General features: G+C 37.8%; 1 protein-coding gene across 4 annotated transcripts in view; it reads right to left on the bottom strand.

The window, feature by feature from the left end:
• The window catches only part of PIBF1 (progesterone immunomodulatory binding factor 1), a 112,691-nt gene that overhangs the window by 43,681 nt on the left and 49,401 nt on the right, over positions 1-19,609 (bottom strand). For all 4 annotated transcript variants that reach the window (XM_071740800.1, XM_071740832.1, XM_071740821.1 and 1 more), the window contains exon 11: positions 3,656-3,821. In XM_071740800.1, the coding sequence (XP_071596901.1) occupies positions 3,656-3,821 (166 nt within the window). The remainder of the gene's footprint in view (positions 1-3,655; positions 3,822-19,609) is intronic.

The raw sequence follows: 19,609 nt of genomic DNA, 5'->3' as shown, positions 1-19,609 counted from the left end.
AGGGATTCAGCACTACAGATATTTACGAGTGTCAGAATATAATAAATGTAAAATGGTTAACAGTATGACACTAGATATTTGATGTAACTTTTGCACAGTAAATTAAAATACTTTAAAAAGCAGTTATTATTTGAACTTGCACACATTACAATCTCAAGTCATATCACTTATGCCTATCTCCCAAAGTCTTAGTAATTCTAAGAATCCCCCTGAAAAAGCTACAAGAATTTTAGAAGAAAGTTAGGAAAAGCAAGGTAACAGCTAAAAAAAAAAATGAACAGCAGTCAAAACAGCTAAAATGAATTTATTTTTGTGTCTTCAAGGGAATTCAAGTTTCAGTTTTGTTTTTTTTTTTTTTAAAGAAGGCTCATTCACAGAATAGTAAATGCACAAATATAAAAAACTGGTATTTAAGATATACCAAATTCTTATTATTTACTTATTATTGAAAGGTAATAAACCATGAACATTCAGGACTAATCCACTAAGCTTAAACTAAAAATCCACCTATTCAAAAGTTACGAAGGTCTGTAAAAAAACTAAAGCTTGTCAGAGTGCTTGAAAATAGTACAACATTGACAACATAAATATTACACAACCTGTTGGAATAAAAAAATCCCTGGCAAGTAAAGTAGAAATCTACATGCTTTGCAGAAAAAATCCCACCAAAACAGGTAAAGTAATAACTAAGTGGTACTGTAGCGAAGTGTAATACTCACTTCCCAAATAAAAATCCCAGGCATTCAAGATGACAACTGAATATCTTCAGATACTGAACTATATGTATCGTGTATACAGTTGTAGTATCAGATTCATTGTCAAAAACACTAAAGCATGCACAAGGCTTACAGAAACAAGCCATTCATATGAAAAGACTGGTCTATTGTCACAGAAGAATGTATTGATTAAAATTTGGCAATATATAAACCATCTGTTTCCTAGTTTTAGTATGCTGAAATCCAAATAAAAACAAGAGTTGGCTCATAAAGCAGCTGCAGCTGAGTCACAAGTTACTTATGACTATGCCATTAATTAAGTATTTGGTAAGAAGGGTAAGAAAAAACCCGTAGTACATTAAAACTAGATATAAGAAAGGAAATGTTAAAATTAAAATTCAGTCAAAAGGAACAAAAGTAAAAGTGTCAGACATCAGATATTTAAATTCTGCAAGAACATTTCATAATGAAAGAGCACTGGTCTCAAAGCATCTCTCTAAAGAGAAAAGGAAGTGCCAGAACTGTTATTAGAACCAAATGCCAAATATTCAAGATGTTATTCAGATCAAATAAATACCACAATGAAAATGGAAGTATAACTCAAATTTAACTATCTACTCAAAGTTTAGACATGTCACTGCAATCAAGAATCTGTTTAGCAACCTCAAAGTCTAGCAAAACTGGCACTCCCAGTTCTCGTGGCCTCATCAACCAGGATCTGAATGTCCCAATACAGACAAAACAAGAAATTACATTTCATTTAAAACTCTCTAATTCTGTTTCCACTCTATAGCTCCTTTTCATAAACACCCTAGGCAGGTTCAGCACTAGAAATGCAGGGACTTGAAGAACAGCATGCTTCTCCAAAAAACGAAGGCTGTCATAGCTGGCACTAGGAAAAGAAGTTTTTACTCTGTCCTGCCCAGCTTTTATCCTGATGTTTGCTTTAGACATACACTGCCAATCTCATTTAAGTCTCACAAATTGGCCTCAGTGATATGACTAACTTTGCATAGGGGAAGAAATTCCATTTCAAACTGAGTTTGCTGAATACTGGACAATCTTCCAATACTAAAACAGATTAACAGGATCTGACACATTTTTGAAAGTACCTATGTGGAACACAATAAATTCTAAGCTTGTTGGAGATAAAGAGGTCCTCATCATTCAGCTCTATGTACATAAGTGCATGGGGTACAGGTGCCCGGGGGGGGGGGGGGTGCAGGGGGTCCTCTTTGTGAGGAGAGGCTGGGGCTGCCCCATGGTGGACACAGCTGCTTCCAGGTGGCTCCAGCTGAGCCCTCCTGAGGGCATGGCTGAGCCCCTCGGACAAGGTGGTGGCATCTCACAGAAAATGTATTTAAGAAAGAAAAAGAATGCTGCAGTGAGGAGGAAAAAAAGCATAAGAAAAAGCCTTGGTGCAGACAGCATGGTGAGAGGAGGGGAGGACGCTCTCCTGCCTTCAGGTGCCAGGGAGGGCAGATGTTCTTCCAGCCCCTGGAGAAGGCCATGAATCAGGCTGTCCTGCAGACCATGAAAAGCCACACCAGAACAGATATCCTTATTAGAGCCTGTAGAAGACACCATGCTGGAGAAGGTGGACATGCCCTGAAGGAACTTTAACCCCTTGGAGAGGTCAAGCAGGAGCAGATTTTCACCTGAAGCAAGCTGCAGACTGTGAAGGATCCACACTGGAGCAGAGTAAAAGTGTGAGGAGGAAGGAGTGGCAGAGAACACTGTTCTGTCCGTCATGGACAGACCCCAGCCCACAGTCCTCATCCCTCTCTGTGCTGCTCAGGGAGGGAGAGGTAGATGACTCAGAAATGAAGGAGCAAAATTGAAATCAAGAGAGAAAGGGGTGGGGAAAGATGTTTTAGCATAAATTTATTTTTAATTGATAATAAGTGAAATTAATTTTTCACAGGTCAAGTCTGGTTTGCCTGTGATGGTAAGTCATTTCTTTATATCAACTCATGAGTTTTTTCAGTTTATTTACCTCCCTGGTCACTTAAGGAGGGGCAGTGAGAGAATGGCTGAGTCTGGCAGCTGGCCAAGGTCACCCTGCCATGGTAGGATTAGCCATGGTAAATCGTTTTAATCCTGTATTCACCATGCTCTCCTTGACTTCCTAGAATCACCTAATGGTTTGTGTTGGAAGTGACATACCTTAAAAGATCATCTAGTTCCAACACCCCTGCAAGAGCAGGGAACCTCCCACTACACCAGGATGCTCAAAGACCCATCCAACCTTGAACACTTCTAAGCATGGGGCATCCACAACTTACTTCCCCGGGCAATCTGTGCCATGGTCTCACTATCCACATAGAGAAGAATTTCTTCCTAATGTCTCACCTCAGTCTACCCTCTTCCAGTTTAAAACTATCACCTCTTGTCCTGTTGCTACAAGCCCTTATAAAAAGTCCCTTTACAGTTTTCTTTTAGGCCCCCTTCAGGTACTAGAAGGCTGATATAAGGAACCCCTGGAGCCTTCTCCAGGCTGAACAACCCTCCCAAAAATGTAAAAATGTTGTCCAGAATTTCATATCAATAAAAAGTATTTTTAATATGTAACAATGCTATTACAAACTTTAGCTCTCATAATAATGATACTGAATTCACCATGATGTTCTGGTATAACTGTTTTTTTTTCCCCTGCAGTGATCACATAGACTGACATAAGCAGCTCTGTAATACAAGGATAAATGTACCTCTCCAGGAGAGATTGTTTTGCCTTCTTCCTATCCCCTAAGTCTTGTTTTCCACTGAAATTGTCAAACTTAAGAAGGACTGTCTTTAAATTCTGATTCAGCAGAATTCAGTAAATATGCTAGTTCAGCCATGTATGTTCTTTGCTACCTTTTCTGCAAGCTTTTCCATTTTACATTCTAACTGAAAACAACAATGATATGCCCTGCAAAGTGTTCCTTTATATACCATACCTCCAGCTTTCTCTGGTATTTCTCACATTCCATTTGGCACTGTGAAAGATTCTTAGCTGTTTCTTGTTGCATAAGTTGAACATGTTCACTTTCAAAGGACTTCAGCTTACTTTGGTGAAGAAGTTCAGCTACTTTGCTCTCTGTGCCAAGCTGCATTTGTCTATACCTAAAAGAAAAAAAAAAGTTTTGATTATTAAAACAAACAAACGTAGAATACTTGCTAGTTCTGTTCATTACAGGTATAAATTTCAGAAATTAATACAGTAGTTCTAAGAGTTTAGTAAGTATTAATATGGTTATCTATGTAACTCTTGGAACTTGTTTGAAATATTGTTAGGAAAATTCAACATAATGACAACAAAACACAGCATGTGGGAAACTCAGTCCATGGCTTTTCTGAATTTGTGGTTAATGCACTATCAAATGACAGTGACCTTACAGTATACCTTATTTTTCCAAAATATTAGTGCAATGTTTATCTCTTTATCAGGAAGCAATTTTATGTGCTGAAGTCTTTTAATCGGAGAGATACTAGAGAGCATCTCCTGTTTTCACTAACACATGTTATACACAGTAGGGAGAAGTGGTATTAGACATCAGTGATATAAATGGTTCACTCCTTGAGATACCTCTTTGGCGATAGCCTGGATGTCAGCTACACTGCTTTTTTCCATACCCCAAAAGATGAAGAAACACCAGATCACAATGGTGTAGTAATTTCTACAGTCGTTCAAACCCAGAGGTCCTTCTCAAAAAGCAGAAATTAAGTATATATGTGAGACTCCCACTACAAGGTAACTATAGTATACAGACAGATAAACAACATTCTACTTAAAAGAGGATGTCATTGATTAGACTGGTTCTACTTAACAGACAGTCTCAAAAAGGAGGTGTAAAAAAGATTCCTGATAGAATACTAAATTAGTGAAACTGAAAATGAGGGTGATATGAAGAACAGCACAAAACCTTATGAATCTTAGCATTAAAGAACATGAAATTCAAAGGAGATAATTGCAAAGTAAATCACAGTAAACGTTTCTTGATAAATTATCCAGGAAAGGCAATAGGGATTACCTTTGACAACTAAGAACATTATAGACTTATGCAGTGCACTGTGTGGAAGAAATTACTTAAGTAACCTGAGTCCACAGCTTGGAAATGAGATGGTGTGCAGAAAAGGAAGAAAAATAAGAGACTCTTTTAACATCATTAGTGGCATGGTGAATGATAATAGGCATCAACTGTATTTTCCAGCAGATGAATGATAAGGCATCTAATAAAGCTAGCAGATGCAGAATGAAAACAAATAGAAGTCGTTCTTCACACATGAAAGCTGTGAAATTCCTTACCACGAGATGCTGTGGATGCTAAAAATTAACACTTGCTCAAGAGGATACTGAGCAAACTCACAGCAGAGACATCCCTTGACAACTATTAAATGCAAGATGGTATTTCTCACACAGAAGTTGCTTAACAACAAATTGTTAGAATGCCAGCTAAGCCTTTACTCTAACCCAGCATGGCTGTTATGTTAGCTGTCATCTGTCAAATAGTAGTTGCAACACCTGATCTTTAGGTGGGATTGAGAGTGTTTAACAAAAACAAGGGGATTACTTCAAATATTTTCCCTGAGGATTTCAGATGTAGGAATGTTTCTAAGGCACAAAGAGGAAGCAATTTTCACTGGAATTAACCAGAACAGAACAAACAGGTGTCATTATGATCCCCTTTATAGTCACTCTATAGACATCCGTGTATGAGTAAACAGTCCAATGCATGAATGAGATTGTTCCCACACAGGCTGCGTGAGCAGAGATTCTAAGTTCTGCCTACACAGCTCATGAAAAGGTCACTCTTCTTACAAGAATTTTCTTTTTCAATAGTATGATATTTGTTCTCAGAGTTACTGCACTCAAACTACTAAATGCCAATTATCTATCTGGTTACTGGCTACTGCTGTCAGTTTTGTTGAGGACACTTTTCAAGGGCTGATACTTTAAGTATTTGATCACTGCTCCCTGACTCTATGTTCCTGTTTTCATTTTACCAGAGAAAAAAATAGTTTTAGTATTCTTACATTCTCCACACTTTCTACATGATTGGCTGCAGACATGACACTGTCTGTTATGCTATACACATTATTTACAATTCAAGGAAGACTGTTCTGTTCCAAAATGATTGAGTCTTCACAAAGCTAGATGCAAGCCAGCCAACCGATGTGCAAGGCAACACACAAATGACATTTATCTACATGTCACATTTACTGACTTTCAACAACAAAATCCTACCTTCTGCCTTTGCACAAAATAAATGGCAATGCCTTTCTGTGCACAGCTTCAGACCTTAAATTAGTCTGAAATTCCTTGATCTGCTTTGTCTAGAGCTTACACACTGGCACCATGCATAAACATAGGCTATACACATCTCTCTGTACCTTCTTTCTATACTTTCCAGTAAAGTTCATAGCTCTCTGATGATTTTGTAAGGCTATTCAATCAGCTGGGTGCTTCCAGAACTTGCTTATCAACCCAATCGTGGACTTGAAAAAAAAAAATCAAACCACCTGTACTTTGTTTTTGAAATTTGAAGTAGCTTGCATGTGCATGATCTGTTTTGTATTGAAGGGTCAGTTTTCTGTTGACCTTACTACACTGTTGAGCTCACTAGTAACTCCTCCTCTGCAGCACCACTCAGAGTTTCTTTGCCATGCTTGCTTTTACTGGGCCAGATAGTATCTCTGGTTTCTTGGCTACTATTTCAGCACAAGTGTGTGTACAGAATCAGGTAACAATGTCAAAACACATTCCTTAATATGCCTAGATGGTCTCTATGGGAAAAAAAAGAAAACAAAACCACCCTATGCTTTGATACTACTATTATGGAAAAAAATAGTGGAATGCGGGTGTGCAGGATTTTTCTCCATCAACAGATTTTAGCAAACTTAATATAGTGAAAGCATTCTTCACAGAAGAATAAGGGTTGGGAATGAAAGGGGAATTACAGATGGATCTAATGAAAAAAAATGGGAAAAAACCTTACATATAAGAAGCATCTGGAATGAGCTCTCAACTTCATTATGTCTCTGTGCCTTTAGGATGACCAATCAATAATGCCTGCAATTTGCTAAAGCAGAATGGCTGAATGACATGCTGGTAACAAAAAGGTTATTTCTAGAGCAGAAGAGAGAATATTCAGAGAAGGATTCATACTCTGGTTACTAAGGCTGGTCTTAAGATTCTCTAGTCAGAGGAGTCTGCTTTTGCAAATGGTGGATGATGATATAATAACTTCTCAAAATCTATGTACAATGAGAACAAATGGAAAGATTTCATGGTAAAATCACGCGGTCTGTATACTGAAGAAAGTATGGCAGCCAATTACTTTTTGAATGAACTACAAAACACATGCAACAAAGCCCAATCTAACATCTAATATTAATATTCAAACACTTCTATTGTATACATGAGTAAAGTGAGATTCATTTAAAACTTCCAAATTCTTATAAGCACCCCAAAAGAACAGAGATACCAACATTAATCTATTTTTGCCTGACACAAATAGACTCTTTAACCTTTGCCTACCCTACTGACAAAAACTGAGCTGTATAGCAGTACCCCTCAGAAGTATAACTGAACAATTAAGTACATTAGAAGACACAAAATTTGTAAAAGTAAGCAGCAAATCCTATTATTAGGCCTGAAAATATGAAATTAAGTATATACAAATAATGTCTTCCAAAAGGAAGTCCTACAAAAATTATACAAACCACAAACCCCTCCTAATTTTGCAGACTTGATTATACCAACCTAAAGCTTTTAAGGATCTATTTTAGACATTATTTTCATGTTTGAAAATGAAAAAGATCTCTCAGTTTTGAAATCATCCTCACTTCACAGATGGGTCAGTTACAGATCAAAGAATTTTAAAGTAATTACAATATACTCCTCCATTTGTACAAATGTCTGTACTTTGGTTCAGTGCCAAATTTACAGAGAAACCTAAGTGCTAACCTGTCTCATTGCAAACCAGCCCCAACATGTCTTCTCACGTTCCTGATCTCCTCTAACTCTGTCCTAGCACCAGCCCAGATTTTTCTTGGTTTACAATTATGTTCTCATCCTATCTGGGGCATCTCTTTGCCTTCTCACCTGTGTTCCTCACCTATTCAGTTTTCATTCCTATATTACAGTCCTACCCTCCAATTGCTGGTGTTGTTTTTCTCTATCCCTATGTCTCTCTCACAGTTTGGCATCCGTCAGATCCTCAAATCCTAACTATACTTCTTTCAATATGATGTTCAAATCCTAGTTTAATTTCCTCACCTTCTGCAACAACCTGGCTGTTAAGGTTTCCTCACTTCTAAAGAGACTAAAGGCAAGTATACAAGTACAGTACTGAATTTTCCTTACGAAATTTTCTTGTTCCACTTGCAGTCTCAAAAGTAGTAACAGCAGCCTAGATAGGCCAAAATAAAGTTCAGTCCTGCTACAGACTGCACATACGCTTCCTATACATGTAGCAAACTGTGAAACTCCAGTTCAAACATAGACACTTAAAGGAACTTGTTTTCACCAGTTCCCTTTTTGAACCTTAGTACTAAAAACTAATGGGCTTGTTTCTGAGGAATCAAAAATTTCTTGTGATTTGAGTTTGCATGCTACCCCCTAAGTAACTGAAAATGCAGGAACTCGGATGCTCAGTTTCAAATACTTTTATTGATTAACTTCTGAAGCACTGAACATATGCATCATGTATCTGGCTGGTTTCATAAACTGAAAGTCTGTTTTCATATTTACCACAATATGGGCAACGAAACTGTAGTTCTTTATTTAAATACATGTATTTTATGGGGATTGCTATACTACCTTTGTAGGCATTTTAAGTCTTTTGCACCACTTATTGCTTCAATAAAGTATAACTTATGTCAAATTATTTCTAATCTGGACTAAAATAACAATGCACTTAGTAACAAGAAATTTACAGACCCCACCAAAAAAGTAAAGAAAGCTGAGTATAGTGATTAAACAAATTATGAAGGATGTTGTCTACAAATTGTTTAAACAATCAAAAATTTGTTTGCTGAAAGTTTTCACTTAAAATTTGTTTCCCCCAAATAACATGCTGTAGATTTTTTAGCACAATATTCCTGGTTTAGATTGTTACTTTAAAAAAAATCCAGAAACATATAGCTTAAATGCTAAAGGGTAAACATGATTTAACATGCAAGTACTTGCCAGATGTTACATTTGCTCTGTATCAAGTAATTAAACATACAGTACTTCTGCATGTGGTTTAGTAAAATCTGTTTGAGAGAGAAAGCTTAGAAGCTTTGTTTAAAGCTGCTTGCTTCAAAGCAGATTTTTGTGTTTTGCAGCATTCTAAGCATTTGTTACGTATTGGCCTCTGATCCTCATTCTGTCGAAACAACTTCCTTGGAGGCAACACTTCCATATAGTATTTTGCAGTTTGTAGGAAGCGCAAGTTCCAAACATCCAGATTCAGCAAGACAAACAGCTGTTTACCTGTAATTTCAGTACACCTAAATCCAGATTTACCTATATGATACATGGAGTTCTTCAGTATGTAGAAATTATGTACTCTTTCTACCCTCACTAATGTCCAGTGTACACTAGATAAGACACTTATCCCTGCTGTGTCCCATGAGAATGTGCATACTGCCCACATTTTCTTGTGCCTTATGCTAGAGGAAGAGAACTTACCCTGCTGTACAGATCTTCTCACTAATCTGTAATGGGACTGGTGAACAGCAAAGTTAAAGGTGAGTTTCTAGAATACACATACAAAAGGCAGTTCTCAACGAATTATCATTAAGGTAGCTGCTCATCTTTTGTGTTTATCTCATTAGGACAGCTACAGTGACTTAATTACCATGATGACTGTTTCATCTCTTTTAAGAATTGGAAGAATGAGTATTACGAAAGACGATTCTGCCTTAGATGTATCTGCTAAATCATGCTGACTTGTGGAGACTGAAATCCATCTTTGTTTCCTTGTTTCTGGACTATGTAATTGTACTTCCTTTTACTTGACTCTGACTCTGTGAAGCTTAAGATTCAGACCTACACAGATTCAACAGTTAATGTCAGGGGCTGCTTCAGCCTAGCCTAGCCTGTGCTTGGAAGTTATGTTTCAGTCATGAGAATTTCATAATAAACCTTTATGAGGGAGTTTACTAGAGGTCTAATGGATGTTGAATCCAGTCTTCCACTTCCTGAAAGTGCACAACTTACTTTCAGGCTTCTGTAAAAGATTTCACAGAGCACCTACAGGATGGACAGGGGATCAGACCCAGCCAGCATAGGGTTAGGAAGGACAGGTCCTGTCTGACCAACCTCATCTCCTTTTATGATCGGGTGACCCGCCTGGGGGATGAGGGGAAGGCTGTGGATGGAGTCTGCCTGGACTTCAGCAAAGCCTTTGATACCGTCTCCCATAGCATTCTCCTGAAAAAGCTGTCAGCCCAGGGCTCAGACAGGAGCACTGTGTGCTGGGTTAGGAACTGGCTGGAGGCCCCCAGAGAATGGTGCTGAACTGTGCTGATCCAATTGGTGGCCGCTCCCCAGAGGTGTCCCCCAGAGATCAGTGCTGGGCCCAGTTCTGTTTAATATCTTCAGAGATGATACAGATGAGGGGATTGAGTCCACAATTAGCAAATTCGCAGATGACACTAAATTGGGAGGGAGTGTGGATCAGCTGGAAGGCAGGAGGGCTCTGCAGAGGGACCTGGACAGACTGGAAAGTTGGGCTGATTCCAACGGGATGAGGTTCAACAAGGCCAAGTGCTGGGTCCTGCACTTTGGCCACAACAACCCCATGGGGAGCTCCAGGCTGGGGACAGAGTAGCTGAGAGCAGCCAGACAGAAAGGGACCTGGGAGTCTGGATTGACAGGAAGCTGAACATGAGCCAGCAGTGTGCCCAGGTAGCCAAGAAGGCCAATGGCATCCTGGCCTGGATCAGGAACAGTGTGGCCAGCAGGTCCAGGGAAGGGATTCTGCCCCTGTACTCAGCCCTGGTGAGGCCACACCTCGAGTACTGTGTCCAGTTCTGGGCCCCTTAGTTCAGGAAGGATATCGGGGTCCTGGAGCAGGTCCAGAGGAGGGCAACCAGGCTGGTGAAGGGACTCGAGCACAGATCCTATGAGGAGAGGCTGAGGGAGCTGGGGGTGTTCAGCCTGGAGAAGAGGAGGCTCAGGGGAGACCTCATCACTCTACAACTCCCTGAAAGGAGGCTGGAGCCGGGGGGGGGGGGGGGGGGGGGGTGTGGGGGGGGGGAGGGTTGGTCTCTTCTCCCAAGTAGCTCCCAGTAAGACAAGAGGGCATGGACCAAAGCTCTGCCAGGGGAGGTTTAGGTTGGATATTAGGAAAAAAGTCTTTACAGAGAGGGTGATCAGACATTGGAATGGGCTGCTCAGGGAGGTGGTGGATTCTCTGTCCCTGGAAGTTTTTAAGAGACTGATGTGGCACTCAGTGCCATGGTCTGGTAACCACAGTGGTAGTGGCTTAAGAGTTGGACTTGATGATCTCAGAGGTCCTTTCCAACCCGGATGATTCTGTGAAGATAAGCAACTCTGGTCATGCTTTGTATAAAAACAAAACAGGATGTGGTTGCTACTCGGGTGTTAAATCAATGCTGCTGATGCATGCTTCGTTTGCTCTGAGTCAACTGCCTAGAATGTTACTACTAGGTTTAAGTAATCAGTGCCTGGTCTAGCTCTTTTGTTATTTGATTCAATCAAATAAGCTAACTGAACTTTATCAGCATATAGATAGTAACAGCATGACAAAAAAAAAGAAAGGTTCTGAAGAAACCAGTAAGTATATAACAAGGAACAGGAAATAATTTTGTTTCCTCCTCACAAACTGGCTTTTAGGAAGACAAACAGGACAACAGAGTTACCCTGGTAATTTCTGGGAGTCTTAACAGTAGTTGCTTTTCTTCTCTTTGCCTTTGACACATCTTAGTCAAGACATACATCTTTGTGTTCTCATTTATGTCTCTGGAGATTAAGAATCCTAAATCTATGAAAAACTGCAGAAACAAGTTACAGAAGTCATCAGTATACATGGTTGGTCAGAGAATACTTACCACATCAGGCATTCCAAGAAATGTATACAAAGATACCTAGTTTGTGAATGAAAAAGTGGGCATTATCACCTCACAAGACCCCTTGAATAAAACATCAAAAGAAAGAGAGTTCTCTTTTTCAAACAGGAATGCTATTAAAGCAGTTCTCCTAGTAAAGAAAGAGCTTTTTAGAATTCTCCTAAGTACAGGACACCAGCGCCTCCACCTCAAGCCAAAAGCAGTCAGAAGAAGCTGAATGGGTCTATTGTTTCTGGCACAGCCTTGATACACTCCACAAAGTTTTTGCATCTGTGTGCACTAGTACATAAAATGGCAAAAGTCTCCAATCTTGAAAGTATGACAAACATGCTGGACTAAGGTAAAAGGCACATCTGGACAGGCAGCACAATAAACATGATTAGATTTCTCATTGCCTAAATGACATTTTCGCTAGAATAGATAAACACTTCAATTTAAAAAAAAAAAAAATTCACTTTGAAGTGACTGATTGGAAAGGATACTTGCTCTCCAATATGGTTTTGTCTATTGTACATATTTTAATTTAAGAGAAAAAAACCCGAAATATATTTATTAAAATCTCATTATGTTTTTAGTTACATTTTCTGTGCACACTCTTTTCAACTTGATTTCCTGTGGTATCTCAAACCATTAACTTTATTAAACCTGTTTTATTTCTTGGTTTACTTTAGTCCTTGCAAAAATTGCCATGGTAACAAAGCAGAATTTAGTATTAAATCAACAATAAAGCAAGGAATAATAGAGATACTTATCTCTCAACAATGTATATTGATTGGTAGAGAAAATAATTAATTTGAATTGCAATTGTGAGATGTTTTGATATGAGACATTTATAACAGATCTGAGCAAACGATATGCCAGCATCTTTCTTGCCCCAAAAACACTAAAAAAAAGCATCAACTTTTAGAATTACTCTACATTAACTTTCAAATTTTTAACATACATCTAGAATTGTCTGGCTATCATTTTTCTATGCTGTTCATAATTATCCTTCTAAGCTACCATATAAAGATTCAACGATTTCAATAATGATTCAACAGCTTTCTTCTTTAAATCAAGTATGAGCTTTTCCAGAAACAGTAATACTTCATGAAATATTGTTTAAGAGTAGTAATATTTGTGGTTCTGGAATACAATTGAAATAAATTGCTACTGTAGTAGATGAAACATATATAAGAGATTTGTTAGACACTGTAAGATTTAGGAGATACTGGAAGGTACAGATAATCTTAATTGCAATTTTTTAAATTTCACTCTGAACTGTGCCCTTCAGTGCTCAAGCAAATGAAGACATCAGAGATAAGTTACACAAAGGCTCTCACTTGAATGGTCATCTCCCCTTCAATAAAACATAAAAAAATGTATCTTTTAAAACTTTTCATCCCACTAGTTCTCCTCTGGAATCAGTCACCACGTCTTTCTTTCTTGTGTTGGGTTCCCCAGAACTGCACACAGCACTTCACAGGGGATCTCACTGAAGCAGAGTAGAGGGCTGGGAAATTACTTCCCTTGACCTGCTGGCCACACTTCTTTTGATGCAGCCCAGGATATGGTTGGCTTTCTGGGCTGCAAGTGCACATTGCCAGCATCATCTTGAGCTGCTCATCAACCAACACCTGTAATTGTGCTTGGGATTGCCCTGACTCATATGCAGGATCTTCCACTTGGCTTTATTCAACTTCATGAGGTTGGCATGGGCCCACATCTCAAGCCTGCCACGGTCCCTCTGAGCGGTCCCCTTTCCCTCCAGCATGTCAACCACTCCACGGAGGTTGGTGCCATCAGCAAACTTCCTAAGGGTGGACTCAATTCCCCTGTCCATGTCTCTAATAAAGATGTTAAACAGCACTGGTTCCAGTACTGACTCTTTAGGAACATCACTTGTCACTGGTCTCTATTTACACATTGAGCCGTTGACCACAACTCTTTGAGTGCAACCATCCAGTCAATTCCTTATTCACAGAGTGGTCTATCCATCAAATCTGAATCTCTCCAATTTAGAGACCAGGATGTCATGAGGGACAGTGTCAAATGCTCTGCACAAGTCCAGGTAGGTAATGTCAGTTCCTCTCCCCAGAAATCAGAATTCTCTGGATATTCATGTTTGAAAATGTCTGTTACCTTTTCTATTAGTTTACATGATTTATGCTGTGAACATATTAATCTGTAAATTGCAAATACTTTTCTCTCCAATCCTTTCCCTTTGCTACTTGTTCGACAAACTAGGTTGCATAAGGAGTTTATTAGAATTTGGGGAAAAAAAAGGAAAATTAAAATAGAATTTTGCAAAAGTATTTTGAAATAATATTATGGGTCATGCAGTGGGCATACAGATGTGTTGTAGTCCTATACACAAACTTTTACTGAGCAAAAGGCAATTAACCATTTCATACAACTTTGATAACACTTTTTCACTAAACTCAAGACAAAAGGACTATCAAAGGTAAAAGTACAAACCACGAAATTCAAGTCACCTTAGAAACACATTAGAAACATAAAAAGTCCAGTAAGAAGAAACTTACATACCTATCAGAAATATTACTGTCTACTTTCCACAACAGTAAGATATTCTTAGATGCATACAATAAAGGTAAATAGTGTATGATTTTTATTTCCATTAATGTAAAAAGTGAAAAAGTCAATGTCAAATGATTGACAGCATTTATACAAGTTATAGCAGCAATTCTGAAATGTCTCTCCTTTTAACAAATAAAAATAAGCACTAAAAACACAGCTATAAACAGAAGAAAAATGTTTGTAAAGCCATTTACCTCCTGAAAACAGTTCAAATCTAACTTTCAGATTTTTAAGTTCTTGAATCCACAAATGTAACTTGTATGTAGTTAATAATATTAAAATTAAAATTCTATAATTCTATTCTATACAGTGATGAAAAAAAGGAGCTTTTTTGATGATCAGCAAGGAAAAAAAAAAAAAAAAAAAGAAAAAGAAAAATAATAACTGATGCCTCCCAGTAAAAGATGGGGAGAAAAATGAGACAGCAGACCAGTCTTTTGAGACAGAGCTAACTGGAACACCATATGACAAAGCTCCTCTGCCATCTTAAAAAGAAAAGATATGTAACTACTGTATCAGGAGTGAGATTGTTCCCCCTTCCATCCTCCCCTCTGAAAGTCAGGCAGAGTAGGTCAGAAGGTTAGGGTTCAAACTGTCACAATTTAGCAAATGATTGGTATGTCCTTTATATCACACGTAAGAGGTTTGATTTCCTGATAAGCAGAGTTCAAAGTACAGCCATACCTTGTTATCTGTGAAGTCTGTGTTCTTAAAAGTGCTATAGTTAGCAATGATGGACAGCTAAGCAACTTTCTCCTAAGAATTAATGTAATGAAGGGTCTTGGTATCTGCAGTGACTTAAGAAATAAGGAAAATATCAGAGGCCAGAATATTGCTGTGTAATTTCTCATTTATTCCTCAGTAAAATCACCTCCTTAAAATGAGGTTTTTAAAAAAGCAAATGCAAAATGCAATTACTGAATATATGAAGCTGGAAAGATTTCAGAGGGTACTTAGTCCAACACCCTGCTCAGAGAGAGGTCAGCTATGATCTCAGACCAGGTTGCTCAAAGCTTTAGCCACCTGGGTCTTGAAAACTCCCAAGGATGGAGACTGCTCACAGCCATGCTTGGCTGTAGTAAAAAAGATTTTCCTTATACCAAAGTGGAATCTCCTGTTTCAACTGATGTTCCTCATAGGCCCTGGGTTTGCAGCTGTGAGGTGCCCTGCAGCCAGACTGACCAAACCTCCTCCTCAGCCTCTCCTCATGGAGCAAGATCTCCATATCCCTGACCATTCTAGTAGCCCTTCACTATACTCAGTCTAGTTTATCATTATGTTACTTGTATTGGATGCCCCAAAATTGGACATCCCTTCATGTCTTGACCATTCTGCAAGCAACCCAGATGTTGTCAGGGTACACTAGTGCCTAATACTGAGTTTGTTCCTTACAAAAAAACCACCTGTGTTCCCTTCAGACGAGGATGATTAAGTGTAATCACACACAAGTTAGTCTACATTTCTTTATTAGCATTTGAATGCTACATAAAAGCTATTAAATATTAAAAATGATGTACAAAGACTAAGACTGTAATTCTATAGCCAGCTGTTGTTCTAGACCAAATATGATACTGGAAAAAACATGGATTTCCATCTGTTTTTCAGAACTTAAAGGAACTTCCAATAAGCTCCCTGCAGGCCACCGGCCATGCTGCAGTACAACTGGGCAGCTCAGGGAAGGTTTTTTTAGAGGAGGATGTAAAGACACAATAACAGTAACAGCTAGCAGAGATGGGTCTCAGACAATCAAAGGATACTGAAACGACTGACAGACAAGCAATGGGTAGGGGAGCATTACTGGATCTGTCTTCTTTCAAGTCTAAGCTATATGAAATATCCTTTTCTATGCATTGATAGGAAGTGGAATCACAATGCCATTACCATCAGTGAGAAAACAAAGAGACAGCATGAAGACCTCTTCATCCATACGATTTACAAACCAAGAACATCAACTGCATTTCAGCTTTAGAGACAAATAAAATGATACTAGGTGGTTTGTTACAAGTCCTGTGTTTGCCATTATGCAGAAACAAGACATAAATGCTTCTAAAAATTGTTTTTCTGAATGGTACAAGTGCCTCAAACTAATCAGAGTATCTTTTGAAGATATTTTAAGAACAATAAACTCATTTAGACAACAGCATCAATAGTTTAAGAATATGGAAGGTACTCTCACAGCTCAACATTAAAGGAAGGAGATACTGTCACATTCTGCAGGCACTTAAAAGCTTCAAGCAGAGTAATAAATTAATCCTGAAGAGATACATCACCAAACAGTTTATGACACTAATGAAACAATCTCATTTCTCTTCATTTCTAAGCAGAAGAAAATCCAATGAATCTACATTTTCTATCAAGCTTATCCCAATAAATTCTTCAGTTATCAAATTATCCTATATTACCTGCTGAGGCATGTAAAAAATGAAAATACTTCAAAAATGCAGTAACTGCTTTGAAAAAGAACCAGTTAACTCCAAGCTGTCTCCACTCATGAGCATATCTGTTTTTACAACATACTTCTCTAAATTTTATCAGTCATCTGACAAGTTTAACAAAAATTTTATAGACAGACACAACTTTTCCTATATTCAGCTATTCTACTTTTTCTACTACTGAAGTTATTAATTTCAGAAGAGCAGTATTGTGGCAAGCAGTTAAAGATTAAAAAAAGCCAGGTTTGAAATGAAAAAGAGGTCATAAACCATGAATTATGAAGACACTAACAGGCTTTGCAATAAAACTTTCAAGCACACCTTCTATGAACAGTCTCAGATGTGATGAAAGCATCACCTGGCTCCTGAGAGACTACAGCAAAAAGCATATAAATGCATTTGTTTTAGTGCATATAATTCTTAGAATAATGAAATTTTCAGTTTCTCTTCTTCCTCTAATTATGTCCAGCTCTCCTCTACCTTCCTATGTATCTTTGTCTTAATTTTTGCATTTTCCTCTTATTTTCTCTATTCTCTCTCACAATTTAAATGTCTTTCTTCAGCTGAACTATCGCAATCCCTGTAATAACCACATCTGAAAAAATATAATTTCCCTTTTTCTTCTTCCTCTTTCTTTAGTGAACTTGAAAATAAACGTTTGTTCCCTCAGTCTTTTCCCCTAGTGGGACTTGTAGACAAGACTGATCTCCAAATATTCCCTGTCCCAAATGAGTACTTAGACAACACAACCTTCTCTTTTTAATTATCAGATTACAGCACATCAAAGTAGAAATCTTTTTTTACCGTGGAATAGGAAGAGAAAGCTCCTACTACTCTGTGTGTTCAATGCTTGTATCAATTCACTGCTGTCATCACCCATTCTTTCTCTTAGGAGCCCTAGAATATGACTACATCTATCATGCAACTAATAAAGGTGCAATTCTTGAACTCACTGAAGAAGCAGCTGGGAAGTTCCTCCTAACATAGCTATATTGTTAATATTAACTCCTTTAGTAGAGGAACCCATTCACTGAACAGTATGTAAAAATATGGGTTTAAGCCTTTTTATTCTTATGGTTTACAAGAAAGACTTCTATTAAATGGGGACTTGGAAAAGTTAATTTCCCTTTAATATTTGAAGAATGAACTATTACACTATTTCACTCTGAGCTCCATTCTCAGCATTCCATTCTTCCACGGAGCCAGACTCCAAGCTTAATCTAAAACCACTTAATAGGCTATATAGTTCAACTTGCCTTAAGTCAAAATGGAGTCAGTCTTTTAGAAAACAAGAAAATCTGCTGACTGCCAGCTGGTCTTGAAGATGCATGTTTAGAGGTACATGATACCAAAGTATGCTTCTCCTAGCAGGACACACAGCCTAATACTTTGCTGTTATATAAATGGCATGGAGTTTGGTCCATACTTTCACTTCTTCCCAATCTCAGAATTCCTGGTAACCATGGAAGGTTATATAAATAAAAGGGTGTGCTGCAAATGTAAATATAGAAAACACATCTTAAAGAGTAGTTACAGGTAAATTTGATTCCTGCCTCAGGATATCTACAATGTTAGTGACTGCAGGGTGCATTCCCCACAAAACCACCATCAGTATAGTTAGGGAATCTGCAGAATTACCATCCTGAAAGCAACATAAAGCCTAAGGGTTTCAAGAGTTCCAACAGAGCAGTGCAAGTCTCAGGGATGAATTTGTGCTGGGAACCATCATTGTAATACAAGCTCTACTAAATAATGGTTACAAATATTAGACCTTTTTCATCCAGTGAGAAAACTGAGCCATCCAAGATTCCCTAGGATCTTTCTACCATACACAAAAAAGTTTTGAGCCTATTAACACGAAATGAAAGCATGTCAGCTATACAAGCAGTGTAGAACTTCACTGCAGAAGAATAAGAAGGAAAGGAATTCATGTTGCCTGACAGTCAAAGGACCAAACATTTCAAACTACAGTATGTAATGAAGTCCTAGTCACATTACCTGAAAAAAGGTCAGCGACCTAGCCATAAAATCAGTCAAGAACCAGGCTGACTCAGCCACACACGTAATAATCATAACTTCTTTCACCAATTATGTATGTTTTAATTTTTTTTTTTTTTTTTTTTTTTTTTTGGTCAGTGACAAGAAATACCTTTCCCAAGTTTTTTGTTGGAGTATAAAGAATTACTTGTAAGTTTGTAAAGCTAATAACTTTGACAAATTCAAGAAGTTATCACTTCTTTTAAAATAAAACAAAATTTTCAGAACAACTATTTTTCTTTTTAGAGAAAACCATACACGTTTTTAGTATTGTAGGAATTAATATTGTCATCATTTAAGTGCAATCATGTGTGCCAGAATTTTTGTTACATTAAGTTGAGTCTGTGCCATATCTCAGTTTCTATAATAGTGTGTATTAATAATAGACACTGCATTATTATACACAATGCTATATAATTCTGTACTTCTGTCTTATGAATACTTTTCAAATTCTTGTTTATTATCTTATATTCTTGCTACAAAGGGCAATCTCTCATGTATTACTCTTTATAGCACATGGAATGAATTTCAAGACTCTAGCTGATCATGTCAACATTAAAATAGGACAAATATGTTGCTTTGGCACAGTGAAGTCGAATCCAAGCCACAGAAGTTTGGATTATGTACAGACAACTCCCTTCTTCACCATTCCTTGGTATGCTACCATTTACACATACTTTACACTCTGAAAATACAAACAATAAAAAAAGTTCTTGTATTTACTTAAAACTAGGAATACAATGAATTAGGCACATTTTAAATTAATAAAGGCAAAGACCAGAA

This window comes from Heliangelus exortis, chromosome 1, assembly GCF_036169615.1.
Source record: "Heliangelus exortis chromosome 1, bHelExo1.hap1, whole genome shotgun sequence".
NCBI classification, from domain to species: Eukaryota; Metazoa; Chordata; class Aves; order Apodiformes; family Trochilidae; genus Heliangelus; species Heliangelus exortis.
Note: the sequence above shows the minus strand (reverse complement) of the source record. Positions and strands in the feature narration are given on the sequence as shown.